We start from the raw sequence: 19,944 nt of genomic DNA, 5'->3' as shown, positions 1-19,944 counted from the left end.
TTTTATGAGTTTCACCTCCAAAATAATCTAATATTGTTTCATTGTGTAAAAGGACAAGCAAGTTAACTTGCTTTGCCTTGTCTCTCCCTCCATTTTTGTGCAAACATCATTTCATCAACAGCATTCCACACATACAGTATAACACCAAGTACAGCTGCCCCCCCTGTATTTGACTCCTTTTCCGAGAATGGAATGTTTCAACAAAGTTCATTGAATATCACAAAAACAAGGAAAGGGTGACCCTCAAAGTTATGCCCAGATGCACAGAACTGACTGTATTCACCACCAGATGTACTCGGTAATAAAGAGTAAAAATAGAGTGAAAGTAAAGTAATACCCCTCATATTTAACTGATGAGTAACTAGACGAGAAACAGCCATTACAGAATACAAAATTTGCATTAAGTAATGCTCATTATAAAACATAGAATACTGATTCAACATTAATTTAAAGCTTAGCGTTAACTCAACACTTTTCTAATTGTCCGTGTTACTAAAGTGACATTTCAATTGCACTCAAATCAGCAGGTCGTTAAAAATGTAAAAGGCCTGTTTCAGATAAAATGCAAGCAAGCAGCTGTCCCCCGGCGAGTAGTTTCTATTCAAAAATCTCTACTTTTGGGGATATGTTTAAAAACCTTTGAGGCTCCCAAGTTCATTAAAATTTTCATTCTGCATGATTGATATAAAGCTGTGTTGCATTGTGTACACTTGGTATCTTCCCTGGAGCTCAGGCCCGAAAAATTATAAGAGTCGGTGCAGCGCCTCACACACATCACATTACTGGCTCGCCGGGCCTTCCTAAGGGCCTGTTTGTTCAATATATACACATTTAGTTTAAACTCATTCACACTCGTAAATGGGAAGCAGCGTGTTGTCCAAGTCTGTGTCGTCTACGTTCATGTTTGTGTCTTGTGAGTAAGATATCCCCGTTTCGATTCCTTGACGTCGTAAAGGGACGTCTGCCTCCTCACATCAGTATATTCTCACGCCTCGCCTCATAACTTCGCCTCTTTCAGAGTCACAGGGAGAGAGACGTCTCCTTTACAAGTAGCTGCCGGTTTCTGGGAAATAAGACGGACAGGGGGAAACATTACCAATCAGATAAAAACAAATACTTGATTATCCTTGTCCTAAAAGGCATCAGAGAGCGTAGTATCCTTGATGCTACTGTAATCAACAACACGCCCAAAAATGCCCCTTTAACCAACGAACAAATCATCTTTTATGAAATCAGCGATAAACAGATCGATTGATTCAAATTCACTTAGAAAATAAAATACATTTAAAATAAAATAATAAAAAAATCATTAATATTAATTCAATTTTTGTGGTATGCTGATCAAGTATGTCTCTACAAATGTTGTTTAAATCTACTGTTATTGGAGTTGTTAGAGTTGAATGTTTGCATCAATCTCACTAAACGCTCATTGTGTTAATTGATTTCTGCTATTGTTAAGTCTAAACTAAACACAATGAGAGAGAGACAAAAAACAACAACAACATAGAATCGCAAAAACACCATAACTGAAGATGCAGTCGCAGTCTTTTATAACCTGGATTAAAAGAATTTCAAGTTGGGATAATTAAAAAAACAACGTAGTTGAAAATGTTTTATATTTGACGTTGTCATCTTAAAGAGACCTTATTTGTAAAAACAGGTGAAATCAAATTTTACGAAACTTCTAATGAAACTGATCAATGAGTTTTATGCTTTTATGACAAGACCTAAAATTCTATCTCTTCAATATCTAAAATCAAACAAGGCAAGTCGGTAGCAATTCGTTGTTCTAATATTCCTGTATTTCAGTTGTTTTTTTTTTTTTTTTTTACCGGAACGTGTTTCCGATTTGTTTTAGATATTGAAAATGAATTATCACACAATGGACATATTTTGTGAACATAATGTATTTGCTTAACGGCGAAATATATATGTGCGGTCTTTTGTATTTTGGGTGTCCCTACCTTGGCAGAGTGTTTTGGATTTAATGAGGTAGTGGGATTGTGTCATGGCCGCCACTGGGGGGGGCTGCCGGGCACTGTGGCCCCGTAGTCCTGCACCGAACACATGGAGCCTGTATGCTGGAATAGGAGCTTGGGGGTCACGCATGGGAGAGGCTCCCCGAGGCCGACCCCGACCCCTGTTTTCCTCCCTCCACCCATTACACCAACAAACCCATTACAAGCTAAAATACTGCACGACTAGTGACATGCTCAGTAGTCCAACCCAAGTAGGCAGGAAGAATATGAAATGGGAATCATATTTAGGCCACTATTATAACTATTCCCTTTAAATATATATACAGAAAAAGTATGAGGTAAGACAGCAAAATACATTAGCCGTGCAATGGCAAAGAATTACCTTCGAAGCACAAGCGATGCGGCGCTCGTCATAATAAGCCTAATAAGCGTAAAGCATAATACGTTTTTTGGGAATAAGAGTACGTTTTTAGAAGGTTAGAAGGAAAGGTTAAAAGACCCCTTTACACCCGCACACCACACACACACACGCACACGCACACCCGAAGCGGTGCATTGCACTAAGAAGCTGCAGAGAAGAAGCCACAAAGTCAGGGGGTGGAAACGATCCCGTTCGCTCGTTTTTGAGGGGATGCAGATTGAGCTTCCACCTCTGGCTTCACGATGTGCACTTACGTTTACCGCCCGGGCTTCCGCCAGCTGGTTGGCCTTTTGGCGTCGCAGGTCGGATTTAATTAATCCTGTCGTGAACGTGGAAGAAAGAGTGGAGAAAGAATAAAAATAATAATAATAATAATAAACATCACGCCAATGAATTGAATTCATCTTGGATCTGTGGCTATATTAACTCTGACTATTTAAGTAAAAAAAAAAAACGACTCATAACAAGGGAACGTGTGAACAGAACATGGTTAATCTCTTGATCTTAATCTCTCTCTTGCGGTAAGTGAAAAGCACGCTCGTCAATTAAGCCACTTGCGGGCGTTGTAATTCCATAAAAAAAATGAACTGTCGAGATATTGAGTTGGAACGAGAGAGTGCACAGTTCTAACAAGTCCCACCCTACCACCCACATCATTAAAGCGGTGACATCAGAGAAGACGAGGCTAATGAGTTCAAAGTCCACCATTCTGCGGTCAGAAGTATCGCCGGGTGTGCGCATTTAGAGGAAAAGCTTTGCTCCCGTACCCGTCATTATGGTCCCTATGAGGAGGAAGATGGAGAGGAAGATGTTCCCGGCTAACGTGCCCCACGCGTCTATTATCTTCCCTTGGGCGATGGTGAAGATGATCCCGAACACCTGTGCGGACGTTTGCGAGGGAACCAGGTGTTAATCCAAGACGAGCAAAGCAACCCATAAACACAGACACCTTCACCTATCCGTTCATGTCAACGAGCGTGCGTTACAGTCGTGTGCATCCCTGCCTCCGCCCGCTGACCTGAGCCGAACAGTTGAGCAGGCCAGAGGAGGTTCCCTCGGACTCAGGGTAGGTGAGCTCCACAGCAAACTCAAAGCCCAGCGGCAGGTATCCTGTCATGAAGAACCTGCGGACAGAAAAAAAACAAACCTCCAGACGAGCCGCTTTGTTGTTTTTTTTTTACCTTTTATCCAAACGGATTAGATTTGAGCTGACCGAGGATGAGGCGGCCAAAGCGTCTCAACCATAGTTACCCAGGCAGGGCAAAGTGTTTTACCCAAGCAGAAAGGTCTCTTGGCTTTCGTGAAAAGGGAAATAAATAAATGAAAAACCCGCAATGGGAACCGCTCGCTTAATGACTTAAACGGCTTATTGGAAATACAAAGGAGGAGAATGTTTCTTGTGAAAGTAAGTCTTTTTTTTATTGAACACAACAGCACTTGGATTCACTTTGGGGGGGAAACAAAAGTAGAGAACCTTGAGCTGCACATTTAAAGTCCGGTTTAATATTACCACCGGGCCTCACGGAGCTCACGTGACAAACAGGAATTATCCTAAGTTGCATAAAGACTAACATAATAACTAAGAGCTTTTCCCTTAATATGTGACCCTAAATATTATCTGTAAGCACTACTGTAACTACCCATACCCACCGCAACACTGTGTTATCACTGCCCGTGACGGCTGTTTACATTTAAGAGTATCAACGCGATATGACTTCCCTCCTTCCGTACATGTCAATAGCCTTTCCCTGAATTGCGGTTTCCTTTGAGCTGCTGCTACCGATAGGCCGCAGGATCTTCTCTGAGCTATTTCTGGCAGGTGAATAGAAGGAACGGTGATTCAGAATCCGACGGCCTTGCCGTCGCCATGGCGACCGGGGGAATCGGTACCTACCCCAGAACCCCGGAGGTCACAAACACCAGCCACAGGTGACCCAGGCTGAGGGTGAAAGCGTAGACCAGCATTCCAACCAGCGAGAGGAGGTAGACGATCAAGGTGGTCTGTCTGAGGTGGGAGCAAATCATACAGCTGTATTTACAGTATGCGGCCGCACGCGGCGGTTAAATCTCGCGTTTTGAGGGAGGTGAGCAGGATGGGAGTGTGAGAGCCGACAACAAAACTGGATGTTTAGACAGCTGCGTGTCTGAATGCTGCGTAAGAGCTTGGGCTCGAAACGTTTCTCGATTGTTACGCCGCTTTGCTTTTCAGATAACAGGAGGCGCGTTTCACAATCGTATCCTTCTGAAAGAGCTTTAGCTTTTTTGTTTGCAGTCAGAAATTGAATTGCCTCAGAGCAGGCTAAAAGTACATTTACAAGACAGGGTTAATTATAGTGGCTAAATATATATTGTTTATTGTTACTTTCGGACTGGGTGGCTTTGTGTTGTATTAGAGTCATGTCTGTGACTGTTTCCCATGTTTCATGCGACGCGAGCACGGCTCCGCTGGATCCTGGAGGGACAAGTGGAGATGTGCTGTCGCCTTAAATAAGAGAAGAGGCGCATCAGAGATAGAACTCATTCCGCTGGAACGTCAGACGCGGCTTCTTCGCGCAATAGCTTTAATTTGCTTGGACGTCTCCCCGCGATGGGACGATTCAAAAGACATTCGTGAGAAGAGCCCCTGCATTATCATGAAGCGAGGCGCTGAGCAAAGGGAAGGGACGGGGAGGGGAGCTTGGGGAGGGGAGAACTGGACTCTGTGCGGTCACAGTGATACATTTTGACAACGGGAAAAAACAAGGTGTAAAAATGAAAGATCCAAGATGAATGACACCGATACAAAAGAGAAGATCACACTGAAAGGACAGATAAGAAGTATCATTTCTGTAACTGGAAGCAGCAACAGACTATTGGAAACCAATGGGCAGAAAAACATTTACCCAGTTAGCCATTCTAGCAAAATGTATCACTTTGACCTAAATTTTGCTCAACATTTGCGATTCTTGGTTTGAGACTTTCTTTCAGGGAGTTGAATGAACATCTTACTTATAAGTCTTGGTTTTGTCCAGCCAGATGCCACATATGAGCGATCCCACCATGCCGGCGATGACGATAGTCAGGCCAATTCTCCCGGCGTTCACCTCTTGACCCTGGGAAGATAAACATTGATCTTTCCTGCTATGACCTTTGGCTGCGATGCTGAAGACAAGCAATGAGACGACTGTGACCTTTCACACCCTGGGCCTTTTCCGAGGTGAGTTGGCCTGTTACGGCACAATTCCTGGAATCCAAGGCTCAACTTATCTATCTGAGAGCCACATCGCTTGAGCAATGCGAGCGTCAGCAGACTTAGTACTTACTGCACTTAGATTAGGTGAGAAAGGAAGGAATAAGCAAACAAATAAACCATCAAACAAACAAAGACAGAGAGAAAGAAAGAAACTTTATTGGCAGTGGAAAGGTGAACAGTGAGCGGGGACTCACGGGGTAGTGCTCGATGATCATCCTGTTCAGCAGCGTGGAAACGGCGTAGAAGCAGCCCACGTTCAGCCCTGCAGGAAGGAGGGAGAGAAACAGTCTCCGTCTATTTTCAGAAGCGCTGCGGGGAGTGGAGACGCTCCAGATGGGACCCTGAGCTCCTCCCCGGTCGGTCCTCACAACCAAAAACTCTGGTGGGAACTGTACGGCGGCCATACTTCGCCTGCAGCCACGATCTGACGCTGTCTCCTAAGAAGGCTGTCAATGCCACTCAACACAACAAGTTCAGGGGGACGTCCATGGGAGTTTTCTGTACAACTTATATTTTATAGATTTAATATGCCTCATCTTCTATGTGTTGACAACCAACAACAGGATAGTGACCTTTGAAACGAAAAAATAATAGTCATGATGATGGATCCTCTTATCACTATAAACTGCAGATAAAGACTGTAACTATTAACAAGTGTTGTGTTTGGAGTTACTTTTTGCCCATTTAATGCGACGACACGTGTCTGAGCGGAAGAGTAATCGAGTGAGGTAAGCCACTTTTTTTTTTATCTGTTTTTATGACGATGACATCTTTCACCAGGGACGGATAAGGCATGTGGCATACCAAACTGTTGACGTAAAAAATAAGATAAATACATAATTATCTTTCCATTTCTGTAAAGCTAAATGTTGGTATTAAAAGTGTTAAGATATCTAATTGTCTCAAAGTGAGTAAAAGCTGACACTTGTTTTTCCTAGGGTACGTTCTCACGTAAGCTTTCTTTTATTTATATTTTTTTGTTTTTACCTATGATGTTTCCTACAGTACTATGGAAACATTGTCTGCAGCTTATTGGATGGATGCTGTGTAAGTTGGTTTTGGCTTTCTGTTCTGAAAAAAGGGTGATCTGTTATCTTTACACCGCGTTCCAAATTATTATGCAAATTGGAGTTAAGTGTCATAAACATTACATTTTTTGTTTTTCAATTAAACTCATGGATGGTATTGTGTTTCAGGGCCCTTTGGATCACTGAAACCAATCTCAGACACATGTGATAATTAGTTTGCCAGCAGAGCCCCATTAAAGGAAAACTACTTAAGAAGGACGTTCCACATTATTAAGCAGGCCACAGGTTTCAAGCAATATGGGAAAGAAAAAGGATCTCTCTGCTGCCGAAAAGCCTCAAATAGTGCAATGCCTTGGACAAGGTATGAAAACATTCGATATTTCACGAAAACTTAAGCGTGATCATCGTACTGTGAAGAGATTTGTGGCTGATTCAGAGCACAGACGGGTTTGTGCAGATAAAGGCATAATGAGGAAGGTTTGTGCCAGACAAATTCATCATATTAAGAGAGCAGCTGCTAAAATGCCGTTACAAAGCAGCAAACAGGTATTTGAAGCTGCTGGTGACTCTGGAGTCCTGCGAACCTCAAGGTGTAGGATCCTCCAGAGGCTTGCAGTTGTTCATAAACCTACTATTGGGCCACCCCTAACCAATGCTCACAAGCAGAAAGGGTTGCAGCTGCTATGGGACTACAAGGAGAGAAACTCATGGTGTGGCCCCCATCCTCCCCTGACCTCAAGCCTATTGAGAACCTTTGGAGCATCCTCAAGCAAAAGATCTATGAAGGTGGGAGGCAGTTTGCATCAAAACAGCAGCTCTGGGAGGCTATTCTGACATCCTGCAAAGAAATTCAAGCAGAAACTCTCCAAAAACTCACAAGTTCAATGGATGCAAGAACTGTGAAGGTGATATCAAAGAAGGGTCCTATGTTAACATGTAACTTGGCCTGTTAAGATGTTTTTGATTGAAATAGCTTTTGATTTTAGTAAATATGACCTCCTAATGCTGCAAATTCAACAAATGACAATTTTCAGTTCTTTACAACCTATAAAATGTTTTGAAACTCTGTTGTGCATAATTTGGAACAGTGCATTTTGAGGTTTTTTTTTTTTTATAAAGATACTGTTATCATTTGGAGGTTTTTTCAATAACATTTGAAATATACCCTAACGGTTGATGATTTGAAAATGATACTGTCATTTGCATCGACTATTTCGGAAAATAAGATAAAAATATAATTTGCATAATAATTTGGAACGCGGTCTAGATTCAGTTTCCTGAGCCACTTAACTAGACCAGTCTTTCTATCGTGCGTCTCTGTGGTTTCATACCCCGTTAGATGCAGGTCAGATAGATCCTGTAGGGCTCGGAGGCTTACAGCCGTCAACAGTATTTGGTTTAACGAGCTTAAATAATTGTCAAAAAGCTGGAATGTGCTGTAGAGCAAACTCTGACTCCAGAATAAGATACAGGGCCCACCCGCCTCCATCCCTTTGACTTAGAAAGTCAAATAACTAATTTGACTCAGAAAACATAGGAAGGGTTTTTTGGCATGTGAACTTTTCCCCCTTGTTCAGTCAGATCGCTCAACAATTTAAAATATTAAGAGCTTATTGACAGAAAAGTTGAGCTTGCTCTCAGTCTGAAGCGAGCAGAAACCCACCGTAGCTGATCACCAGGAGCATGAAGGACTTGTTGCACAGCAGCCTCTTGATGGAGGCCGTGTACGAGTACTCATCCGGGAGGAGGTTTCTGGCCTGGGCCTGGGCCTGCGTGGGAGGGAGTTCTGGCCTCTCCTGGAACACTAGCCGGCAGGCGGACACACGGACAAGCAGCCGCAGCACAAACAGAGACATGCAGATCAACAAAAAACCTCTCACGATTGGAGGGATTTCAGTCATCAAGTGTCGTTTAAGATGTGGCTTGTCTTTCTTTATTCCCCCGTCTCAAAACTGACATCGATGTGAAAGTGAAAGCTCTGAGTCACCCAGTCGTCCCCACAAAACACCATCTGGACTTATATTAAATTGACGGGATCAGCGACCCGAGTCAGGATCTCAGTGGGACGCAATCCTACCCAGGAACACAGAAACAATAAATAAAAACTAGAATTCAAGAATAACTGTGTGCGTGCGTGCGTGCGTGCGTGCGTGCGTGCGTGCGTGCGTGCGTGCGTGTGTGTTGATTATAGCTAGATTACACCTTCATAGATGGAAAGGGTTAATAGTCTCCACTTAAAAAGTTGAATAAATGGTCAACAAAAAAAACAAGCATACAGTAAAACTAGTATTATGAGTAAGAGTTATGGTTAATTTACTTAAGATTGTGGAATATAAGTTCTATCCTCACATTTAGTTTTCATTCATAAGATTGTAGTAACCTTCAGCATGAAAAACAAGTGTTTGCACTGAACCTTCATGGTTCATTGTCAAAAAGAACAATTTAGGAGCGTTTCACCGGAGGGGCTCAGCGGAAGTTTTGTCTTTTTGTCTTCAATGTCTATTGTCATTTGGCTAAGCCGTAAAACAAATGTGTGAGCGGCTCAAACTGTGTGTTTTGTACTTTGTCTTATTGACACACGCAGTGAGGTAAGAGCCCACTAACCTTTCCAGATGTTTTGTTTTTATTGTTCCTTACACTATCTGTTCAACCTGTTGCCTGTCTAATTTGTACATTGAACAAGGTGCAACGCAATGCTCCGGCAGTTAACATTAAATATTTTGTACCTCTTATATTTTCTAAACTGGTTACTCAGGGCTGTTAGCGCTCACACATTTGAGATGGGAGTTTTCTCACGTGACATCAGTGTTTCTCACGCAATTTCTTCCTTTCATTTCTGCAATGGCTCACCTACATGTACATAATGAAATTGGTGGGATGTTCAATGTATGATGTTTTTTGGTGAGCCGGTTAGTCTCAGTTCACGGAGGAAATGAAAGGGATTAGGGATCGGTAGGGATTTAGCTGTGCCCTGGGGTAGTTCTCATGAAAGTCTTCCTCGACTTTGATACTGAAGTGCTTGTATTTTCACATTGTGTCTGAGGCGATCTGCTCAAACAATTACAGCGATTAATGCTACTGCTCATCTAGTGGGAACAGAGAATTGTTGTTGAGCGAGCCTGCAGTGGAGAGCACGTCTCAAAATGGGTTACACCTCGGGAGGACTGGTGTTTCTACAGTGCCCACAGAAACAAAGAGATAGAGAGAGAGAGCGCGAGAGAGAGAGAGAGCAAGAGCGAGAGCGAGAGAGGGAGCCTAGAATGAGAGGAGGGTATTCACTAAAGGATATGTAAAACAAATATGACTGCAATGAAATTCCATGAGGGTTCTTATTCAAAAGAACATAACAACACTAATCACCCTGACCTGACATAACTGTAAAGAGCAAATTAACTGCTTATAAACATTTTACCCACATGTCTTGCAATTGGAAAGAAGCGGCCACAGAGCTATAGAGACATTTCCGTGGGACGTTTATTACAAAGAGAAATGCTCCGTAGTACCGATTCCTGGTTCCTGAAATTGTTTCTGTGATGGAAAAGGGGCTATATATTGGACGAATGCAATGATTCCCAATCTGGGGTGTAGCACTCTCACATGGGGTCACCACTGGGGTCACCAATTTTTGAGGTCTTAAGAATTCCTAACTGTCAAATATCCGTTCAAAAATTAGAGCGTTCAAACATAAATTGTAACAAAATCCATGACTATATGTTATAACGTATTCTATGCTGTCATAACCTTGCTCCCTCTACCATGAGAATAGAAACAATTCAGACAAAAGTGACCGCTGACCGCCAATACAATACACTAAAGAAAAAGGTTGGGCATCCCTGGGGACTTACCAATAATCACCAGGACAAAGATCACCGTGGCCACTCCAGCAGTGACGTAGAACATGATGCTGATGTGGTGCGCCAGCTCGTCCACATCGTCCACATTGGGCACAATGATCGGCGGGATCAGGAACCCAATGGCGATACCCAGCTGTGAGTGAGGGGAGAAGGGAAAAGCTGTTATCGCTCTGTGGCATCACCTGGCAATCACACACACACACACACACACACACACGGACGCGAATACGGAGACGAAACGACACATCGCGGCACACAGCATCATTTATACAGGAAATCAACCTTGCGTCAAGAAGAAAAGAAAGGATCGTGAGAGAACGGGGCAAACCCCAAGAATGAAACATGGACGGCAAACACTCTTCTAAAGCACATTAACCAAACTAATGTGAAAAGACGGTGTCGACATTTGACTGCCTGTTATTAGTTGCCATCACATTTCACCAGCTTTTAAGCTGTTGAACCTGTACACCTGGATAAAGACCGCAGCAAGGGGAGTGTGATAGAGTGTATGTGTAAGCGTTGCGATGATAGTAGTCAAGAAATGTACCTGATGTTCATGAGCACTTCAGAACCCACCCCCATCCCCCTACCCTTTCTAGGAACAGTCAGTGTTGCTAAACTTTCCAAATGTGAAGAGCATAGGAGAAGTGCCTCCTTCCGATGCTTCCTAGCCACTCTACATTCCAGTGCGGACGTCCACCGAGGTCCCACTTCTCTAGGGGGAAGGTGAGAGGGCAAGAAGGGCAGCGTGCTACTGTAATCCCACTGTTCCGAATTTCACTCTCAGACATGGGTTCAGTAAAATACAGTAAGTAGCTTAAGACGATACAATGGCCACACTCAGTGGTTCTAGCTCTAACATCAGCTGACTAGAATATTGATTTACTTACCTTGTGGTCATTTAGCTAGAGATAGCGTTATATGAGAGTCACAAAAGCCTTTTTTTTGAACGTCAGCTTTCCTTCATCGGAGAGGCTGAAAAGTTATCCATGTTCAAGAGTAAGTCAGAGAGCAGAGGAAAATAAGAAGGAAAAAAAATCGAGATATGTGACGGAAAAAGAGGTGGCACAATTTTATATATGGCTTTAACCAACCTTCATATGCTTCAATGTGTGGGGGCTGGGAGCAGAATCAAAGTAATACAATAACTTTGAGCAAGTCACCAAAAACAATGCATCATTTTATTTCCACAGGAAGTAAGGGGGTTTGAGTTACAGAGCAGATATACACTTAACAGCAAAGTGTTTTAACCAAACCGAAGCTTGAAGGGCATTATTAGTAGTGCTGTGGTGTGGCGTCAACATGGCATTCAATGCTATTCTTATTTTTCTATTCTAAAGTATTTCAACAAACAGGCTGGGGGAGAGGGGGGAAGACTCTTTTCTTACATTCAACAGAGAAAACGTTGCTTCCTTAACAGGATTGCACCTGTCACATCGTCAATGTACTTATCTGTTTGGGATCCCGTATGGGATCAAATTACACCGCTTGTTGATCTGGCTCCAGGTCACATAGGAAGCGTAATACATTCTCTCAAATATTTGCAATGCAACCTAATTTTGGTCCTTTATATTTTTAAGGTAATCAACCACACCCCCCCAGAGTACCGGACTAACTTGCCATGACGACAGCATTCTCAATGTAATCTCATTGTCCAGTTCATTTACCAAAGCCATAGTAGCTTGTTCATGAGCAGAAGGTTTGAGTGGTGGAAGGCACTCCCCATTCCCTGCAATTTCACCCAGGCTAGGAAGAACAAACCACACACACAAGCATAAAAAAAAATCACTTTCAGCAATTGGATAAAAGTCTCCAACTACCTCTTGGACATACTAGTGTACTAGACACTAGTAGACACTAATCTTATCTGGGCCTCTATCTTCTCTCCATTTCCTTCCAGTAAGCAAAGTCTTAATGGACACATTTGTGGGCTGTGTACATTTCCATGAAGTTTCCAGCTTGAATGTGCTATGAAGAGGATGTAAAAATTTGGATTCCAGCGTCTAAGTTGAAGTAAAGCATTTAAATGGGTTCGCGCTAGTTGATTTGGACTGTGTCCACCAGAAAGAAGTACAAACTCACATCTTTCCAGAAATGTGTTTTCTATCCATATATGTTTTTTCATGCTGCACATTTTGTATTTGAAATGCTCACCCAATAAAATATACTGCAACGTTTAGGAACTAGTCTCACAGATCAACTTTTATTTTTTTTTCAGTTAACAGATGGGAGTGGCGCTAATATGTGTGTCAATGCTTTGGCTTTCTTTCACTTCCTATATGTTTCGACCGAGCATGTTGCTGGGGGGCGGGGATCTGTTAGCGCACGTTACATGGATTGAGTCCCTACTGGAAACAACCTGATCAGCAAAAACAGAACAATAACATGCTGATTGAACATGACATGGCTGACCATCTATTGCCAGGGACTAAACGAAAACTTTTAGAAAAGGACTGCTGGGATCTGATATGTGCTCCTTGGCAAATAGCAAACACAAACACGGCCAGCACTGATCAATTAAACTTTTCCCGTAGCCATTGGGAAGACAAGGTAAAACATCCTGTCGGGACACCATGTTCTTAAACAACGTTACGTTAAAGGTTTCAACCGTCAACACCGTGTAGACTGCCGAAACTGCAGAAATACACTTATTAAAATCCTCATCTGTAAGATCCATCTTGCCACTCGCTCAGGGGTTTCTCTTCGGCACGACACCCCGCAACACTACAGAAATGGGGCAAGCTTAAAACTGAAGCCGGCCCCCTTTCGAATCCCTGGATTCCGACGCAAACTCAAAGGGCCTTCCCGCTAGCAGTCCTTTTAGTAAAGGACTGCTGGGATCCAAGATTATTTAGGAATTTGAGTCCGTACAGACAAATAAATTACGAGAGCCAAGCCTGTTCACACTATGGACCAATACGTTCCTCCAATCAAATCTGAAAATGAATTGTCTGTAAATTCGACATGAATCCTGCAAATTTAAAATATCCCATTACCTTGAATGGATCTAAATTAAACAAAAAAAAGGTTTTTGTTTGGATTCAGAAAAAAAACAAAATGTTTCCTACGCTTATTTTCACCACACCGCATGGGCGGACACCTGGGGTAAAATTTCTCACATCATGTCAAATCCTTTATGGCACACAAAAAAAAAAATAACTCACAGAAAAGAAAACATAATCCAAAAGAAAGGAAATGCTTGACTCTGCACAGTGTACAGTTGTCTCTCTATGATAACTCTCCCCGTTGGTGAGGAGGCCACTAGGCCAACCGTAATTCCTCCAAGCAGAGAGAGGGATTCACTTGTTTAAACTTGCTGACTGAAGAGGAAAAGCTTACGGGAAAACGGTTGGAATCAGCATGTGCAAGACGGGATAGCGAAAACGGAACAATCACACATTCAGTAGCAGAGATGCAAACAATCCCCAATTTATTGCCAGCACACTGCCTGTCATTTAGAAATCTCTCCCCGTCGCTCTCTCTCTCTCTCGTACATGAACACTAAAGCGAACACACGGATATGCACAAAAACAAAGTTTGAGGCAATTTTGGGTGATCATACACACCTGGTTTCCCAGGACGCCAATGGAGCAGGCGGTGGAGACCTCGTGGTGTCCAAACCACAGGGAGGCAAGTCTGGACGGGATTCCCAGTACGTACACTGTCCCCACGGAGCACATAAACTGTCCGAAGAAGGTGACGGCAAACATGTCGGGATGCGCCGTGCCCGTCTTAATCCAAGCCCCGATACAGTTGAAGGCAGAGCCCACCACAACTACATCTCTAATGCCCCTGTTGTCTAGAAGCCACATGACGGGCAAGATGAGGGGGATGTAGGTGAAGAAGTAGATCATGGAGAGCCAGTCGATTGTCAAGGAGCCAATGCTGTAGAAGCGCATGAAGATGTTGCTGATGATGCTGTACTGTAGCCACATGAAGGCATTGCTCATGGAGTAGATGCTGAAGATGAAGAGCATGACCCAGCGCCGCTTGTACAACCTGGTCTCCATCAGGGGGAAAAGTTGAGCGGTGTCCAGGAAAGGGGGCTCCGACGTCAGGCTGCTGTCTCCCAGTAGCGGATGGCGGTCGTGTTCTTCCAGACTACCTCTCTCCTGTCGTGGCGGAAGCGACTCGCACCCCTGAGCCATGGTGAAGCCATCCAACCAGTCGTTTTGTAATCCAACATTCATACTCCCTTTGTCAATACTCGTGCGTTTGGGCCCCTGAAGCATTTAGGAGCTGGAGAGAAAAACAAAATATTTCTCCTCGTGGCTAGTTCGTATCAGGTAGCTTTCTCTCCCGACTGCGGACCAAACATGTACTATTTTGGCTTGTTACGCCTGCTGATTTAACCAGCATGCATTTAAGAAAGTTTTAATATAACGAGGGGTGTTGGAGAGCTCCGGACCAAGCCCACCCCATCATGTCTGAGTCACTCTGCGAAGTGAGAAGGCTGTTCTGCAATTTACCCCAGACAGCCCTGTCAGTCATGTGACACTTTTCTTCTGGAAATGTTCCTTCTTCTCAATTAAGGCTCCTCCTCCCCTCCCAGCTTGGGTTACACCAACTTACAGCACCTGATATCATGCTCTGTATCTGAACTCTGATTGGGATTCTTCATGAACTGCATGGGATTCTGTTGTAAAATTTGAGCACATGACACGCACAGAACATACACAGACACAAAAGCCTTTCCTCACGGAACAAAAGTCCACGATGGATGACACTAAACAAAGTCTGCAGGTTCAGCAGAAATAGAAAGCAAATGGCAATAGGTTAAATATTGGAAGGCAGGAAAGTTGGCACAGATTTCACTCGAAAATGTTACATGCATCATTAATAAAACTGCAGACTTGCTATTGTTCATCCAAAAAAATGTGCATGCGTTGACAGTTAAGAAGCAATGAAAAACATTGTGTTCAACCTCATCCCATAAATCATTAGTATACATGCTGTTAATGGATATCAACAGACATTTTAGCTGATTGCGATTTGACAAATGACATATTGACATATGCTGACAAATCATGAAATGAAAAACGTGCAAAGCAGGAAATATTCTTTATTAATGTCTGAATATTCCATCTTTAAAGGGGACCTATTATGCAAAACGCACTTTTTCAGTTGTGCACATACCGTCCGTTTGGGTCTCTGATGGGCCAACTAACACACAAACTGTGAAACAAGACAACTCAGTCAGTTTTTTGTGAGCTGTCGGTTTCAGGAAACGTGCTAAAACGAGCTGTTCGGATTTGCTGCCATTTGTTCTGTGTGTGTGTGTGTGTGTGTGTGTGTGTGTCCACGTGAGGTCGCCTGTACTGTAGGCTGCGGTGCACGATCCACTCCGCGTTTCTCCAAACAAAAACGGTAGACGTGTTTATTTTATTTTTCGTTATTACGTGGGTTTACCCACCGAAACAGCTCGGATGGCTCCAATGCATAATCTGGGTGGTGTTTTCGGCAGAAAAAAAAAAATTTTCAAACACACTTTGGGGACCTCAGAGACCATATGTGAACTCGGTGAAAAGGTGCATAAATAGGTCCTCTTTAAGACTTCCCACCATCCACCATGACCGACGTACACATGCCTCTCCATCTTGTGATACATATCAAGACGGGCAGTTTGTGCAGTTAGCTGGTTAGTTTCTCTCGGACAGTTTGGATTCCAGCTGCTTTTAGCAACACATGCAAGTACATTCGGATGCTGTCACTGTTGTGTCATGGCTACCCCAAAGTGTCAGGATTGGATTCATTGATTGATGAATTGAGTTTAATTGGTTTTACTTAATCATGTCTGACGTTAATTCTATGGACCTATAGTAAATAGCACTCATGAGATAAGATGAGCTTGGAGGATGTTGTAATAATCTGTAATTGACTAAGTGATAAGACTACAGGGAATCATTTAGGACACTGGGTGGATCGGAGGGACGGACTGCCAAATGTTATCTCTTGTAGATTAAAAAATAAAAACAACACACCTGACGCCTCCTATCATTTTCAAGAGAGTGGAACATTCCAATGGTCTCCTCCCTCCTGTGTCCTACCTCCTGTCCTCTACCTCCTGTCCTCTGCCTCCTGTCTCCTACCTCTTGTGTCCTACCTCCTGCCCCCTGTCCTCTGCCTCCTGTGTCCTACCTCTTGTGTCCTACCTCCTGTCCTCTGCCTCCTGTGTCCTACCTCTTGTGTCCCACCTCCTGTCCTCTACCTCCTGTCTCCTACCTCTTGTGTCCTACCTCCTGCCCCCTACCTCCTGTCCTCTGCCTCCTGTCCTCTGCCTCCTGCCTCCTGTCCTCTGCCTCCTGTGTCCTACCTCCTGTCCTCTGCCTCCTGTGTCCTACCTCTTGTGTCCTACCTCCTGTCCTCTTCCTCCTGTGTCCTACCTCATGTGTCCTACCTCCTGTGTCCTACCTCTTGTGTCCTACCTCCTGTCCTCTGCCTCCTGTCTCCTACCTCTTGTGTCCTACCTCCTGCCTCCTACCTCTTGTGTCCTACCTCCTGTCCTCTGCCTCCTGTGTCCTACCTCTTGTGTCCTACCTCATGTCCTCTGCCTCCTGTCTCCTACCTCCTGCCCCCTGCCTCCTGTCCTCTGCCTCCTGTGTCCTACCTCTTGTGTCCAACCTCCTGTCCTCTGCCTCCTGTGTCCCACCTCTTGTGTCCTACCCCCTGTCCTCTACCTCCTGTGTCCTACCTCATGTGTCCAACCTCTTGTGTCCTACCTCCTGTCCTCTACCTCCTGTCTCCTACCTCTTGTGTCCTACCTCCCGCCCCCTACCTCCTGTCCTCTGCCTCCTGCCCCCTACCTCCTGTCCTCTGTCTCCTGTGTCCTACCTCTTGTGTCCTACCTCCTGTCCTCTCCCTCCTGTGTCCTACCTCTTGTGTCCTACCTCCTGTCCTCCGCCTCCTGTGTCCTACCTCCTGTGTCCTACCTCCTGTCCTCTACCTCCTGTCCTCTGCCTCCTGTCTCCTACCTCTTGTGTCCTACCTCCTGCGTCCTACCTCCTGTCCTCTGCCTCCTGCCCCCTGCCTCCTGTCCTCTGCCTCCTGTGTCCTACCTCTTGTGTCCTACCTCCTGTCCTCTACCTCCTGTGTCCTACCTCTTGTGTCCTACCTCCCGCCCCCTACCTCCTGTCCTCTGCCTCCTGCCCCCTACCTCCTGTCCTCTGTCTCCTGTGTCCTACCTCTTGTGTCCTACCTCCTGTCCTCTCCCTCCTGTGTCCTACCTCTTGTGTCCTACCTCCTGTCCTCCGCCTCCTGTGTCCTACCTCCTGTGTCCTACCTCCTGTCCTCTACCTCCTGTCCTCTGCCGCCTGTCTCCTACCTCTTGTGTCCTACCTCCTGCGTCCTACCTCCTGTCCTCTGCCTCCTGCCCCCTGCCTCCTGTCCTCTGCCTCCTGTGTCCTACCTCTTGTGTCCTACCTCCTGTCCTCTACCTCCTGTGTCCTACCTCCTGTGTCCTACCTCTTGTGTCCTACCGCCTGTCCTCTACCTCCTGTCCTCTGCCTCCTGTCCTCTGCCTCCTGTCTCCTACCTCTTGTGTCCTACCTCCTGCCCTCTACATCCTGTCACCTCTACCTCCTGTCCTACCACCTGTCCTCTGCCTTCTGTCCCCTTCCTCCTGTCCCCTACATCCTCTGTCCTACCTCCTGTCCCCTACCTCCTGTCCTCTACCTCCAGTGTCCTACCTCCTGTCACCTCAACCTACACCACTTCCAGGGGTATTGGAGAAATTGCATGAATGAAATGAGCAAACACCACCCTCATTATATCAAAAACCAAAATCCCAAATGCATTGATTTCCATGCTTTTGCTTTTTTTTTTTTTTTTTTTTAACAATGACCAAATAAATAAAATTTACCTTCTGCGAGACTTTGGGGGTAAGCTATAACTGTGAGAAAAAGTTTGAGGAAAATCACCGACATGTGATATTAGGCAAGTATCCCTGTCGATAAAACATTTTTCTTTTTTCTTTTAATTCTAAACATACATACGTTACCGTTATCACAACTTGTCACAACCCCATTCCACGTCGATACACGTCTATGAAAATCTACAGATTTTGTTTCGGCGGACGCGGAATTGGACAGCGTGGAACGCGTTCTGTTGTTGGGGGAAATTCAAAAAAAAAATAAAAATAAATAAACGGACACGAAACGTATCCGGAACTAACGCTGCCAAACGACTTTCCCTTTCAACAAAAAGCAAGACAAACAAAACTATCGTCCCGCCGTAGAAGCGCCCGGTCCACGGCTCCGGCGCTCCCGTGCGCGCACTCCGCCCGCACAAGATGGTGGGGTCGGGCGGCCACGTCACTTCCGCTTTGACCCGCCAACTTCGCCGCGGCTGACGCGCGCCTTCGGGTTTTTCCTGTATTTCCGGACCGCGCTCCCTCGACCCCTGGCTGGATGAGGCTTATTAACCCCCCCCCCCCCCCCCCCCCCCCGCGCAGTTTAAACACACCGATTTGACGTACAGTACTTCTCCTTCAAATCAAATATTTAACGATGTAGACGGGCGGGGGAAAACACACGTCCCAAACGGGCCCCACAGTGGGGAAATGAACTGACGAACAAACCGGCCCGGGCAGAGGAGTAGCGGAGTAGCAGCGCTGCGTCGCGCACGAACAATCCGATTGAACCGACTGAACAGCCACAACTACATTATGATTACAATCACAACAATCAACAATCACATCGTTTATGTGATTGTTATTATGAATAACAACAAATATCCGATTATTATCATCATCATCATCATTATTATTATTATTATTATTATTATTATTATTATTATTATAACTGAATCTTACTGATAACCTAACATAGGTGCCGTCTTCCTCACAGAACTGAATAACGACCGCGTGTACCCCCGACCTGTGGATTCAAGACTCCCAACAATCAAGAGGTGTATTCCTCACATTACATATACATACTTCCACACATCATATGCAGTGAAATGTCAGCGCAACGCACCCGGTGATTGTGCGCAATATGTTCTAGACCCGAAGATACAATACAACGGTAGCTACCTCATTTCTTCTTGACTAACTAACTGATTCCTAAAACGTAATGCAGTAAGTGAATCGAATTATATAGAATAAAATTTAAAAAACTCAAAAGGTAAGGCGGAGTGGGGATACACAATATAAATAAAGGGAATAGACTTACGTATATGGGATTGGCTATTATATATATACAGATGTGTGCATTAAAGTGGCATGTGAATAAAGTGAGGTAGTGTGTGTGTGGAGATATACAGTACAGTATACAACAGAGGGGCACAGCAATACAGTAACACCGAACAGAACAGCAATACAGCACAGTACGCAGTAACCCAGAGCAGTGATACATACATTATCCAGAGGATCATCCGGAGAACTAACATAACACCTCAGAAGGCGGCACCTCTCTGTGTGTACTGTCTCCGGCGG

At 44.5% G+C, this 19,944-nt stretch overlaps 1 protein-coding gene across 2 annotated transcripts; it reads right to left on the bottom strand.

The window, feature by feature from the left end:
• Nucleotides 1-66: 66 nt before the first annotated feature.
• flvcr2a (FLVCR choline and putative heme transporter 2a) lies at nucleotides 67-18,703 on the bottom strand. Of its 2 annotated transcripts, XM_080012106.1 has the most exons (13): nucleotides 18,511-18,703; nucleotides 18,373-18,402; nucleotides 14,081-14,753; nucleotides 10,506-10,647; nucleotides 8,324-8,464; nucleotides 5,827-5,894; nucleotides 5,389-5,492; nucleotides 4,295-4,405; nucleotides 3,419-3,524; nucleotides 3,168-3,279; nucleotides 2,655-2,719; nucleotides 1,965-2,081; nucleotides 67-1,063 (listed from the first exon to the last, which is right to left on the bottom strand). In XM_080012106.1, the coding sequence occupies exons 3-12, from the start codon at nucleotides 14,744-14,746 to the stop codon at nucleotides 2,007-2,009; spliced, it is 1,590 nt and encodes a 529-aa protein (XP_079868232.1). In that variant the 5' UTR covers nucleotides 14,747-14,753; nucleotides 18,373-18,402; nucleotides 18,511-18,703; the 3' UTR covers nucleotides 67-1,063; nucleotides 1,965-2,006. The 2 variants fall into 2 exon arrangements, with proteins under 2 accessions (XP_079868232.1, XP_079868231.1); XM_080012105.1 differs by lacking the exon at nucleotides 18,373-18,402 and having other exon boundaries at nucleotides 18,511-18,575.
• Between the last annotated feature and the right edge of the window lie 1,241 nt (nucleotides 18,704-19,944).

This window comes from Zeus faber (assembly GCF_960531495.2).
Source record: "Zeus faber genome assembly, chromosome: 13".
NCBI classification, from domain to species: domain Eukaryota; kingdom Metazoa; phylum Chordata; class Actinopteri; order Zeiformes; family Zeidae; genus Zeus; species Zeus faber.
The sequence above is the reverse complement of the archived record's forward strand: the minus strand, read 5'-3'. Positions and strand labels throughout refer to the sequence as shown.

Bases quoted from the DNA above. Each gene is read 5' to 3' on its own strand.
- flvcr2a (XM_080012106.1), bottom strand. From the start codon at position 14,746: ATGCTTCAGGGGCCCAAACGCACGAGTATTGACAAAGGGAGTATGAAT. The intron at 10,648-14,080 runs GTGTGTATGATC...CCTCACTCACAG, and splicing joins TTGGCGTCCTGGGAAACCAG to CTGGGTATCGCCATTGGGTT. The intron at 3,280-3,418 runs GTCAGCGGGCGG...ACGTCCGCACAG, and splicing joins TGCTCAACTGTTCGGCTCAG to GTGTTCGGGATCATCTTCAC.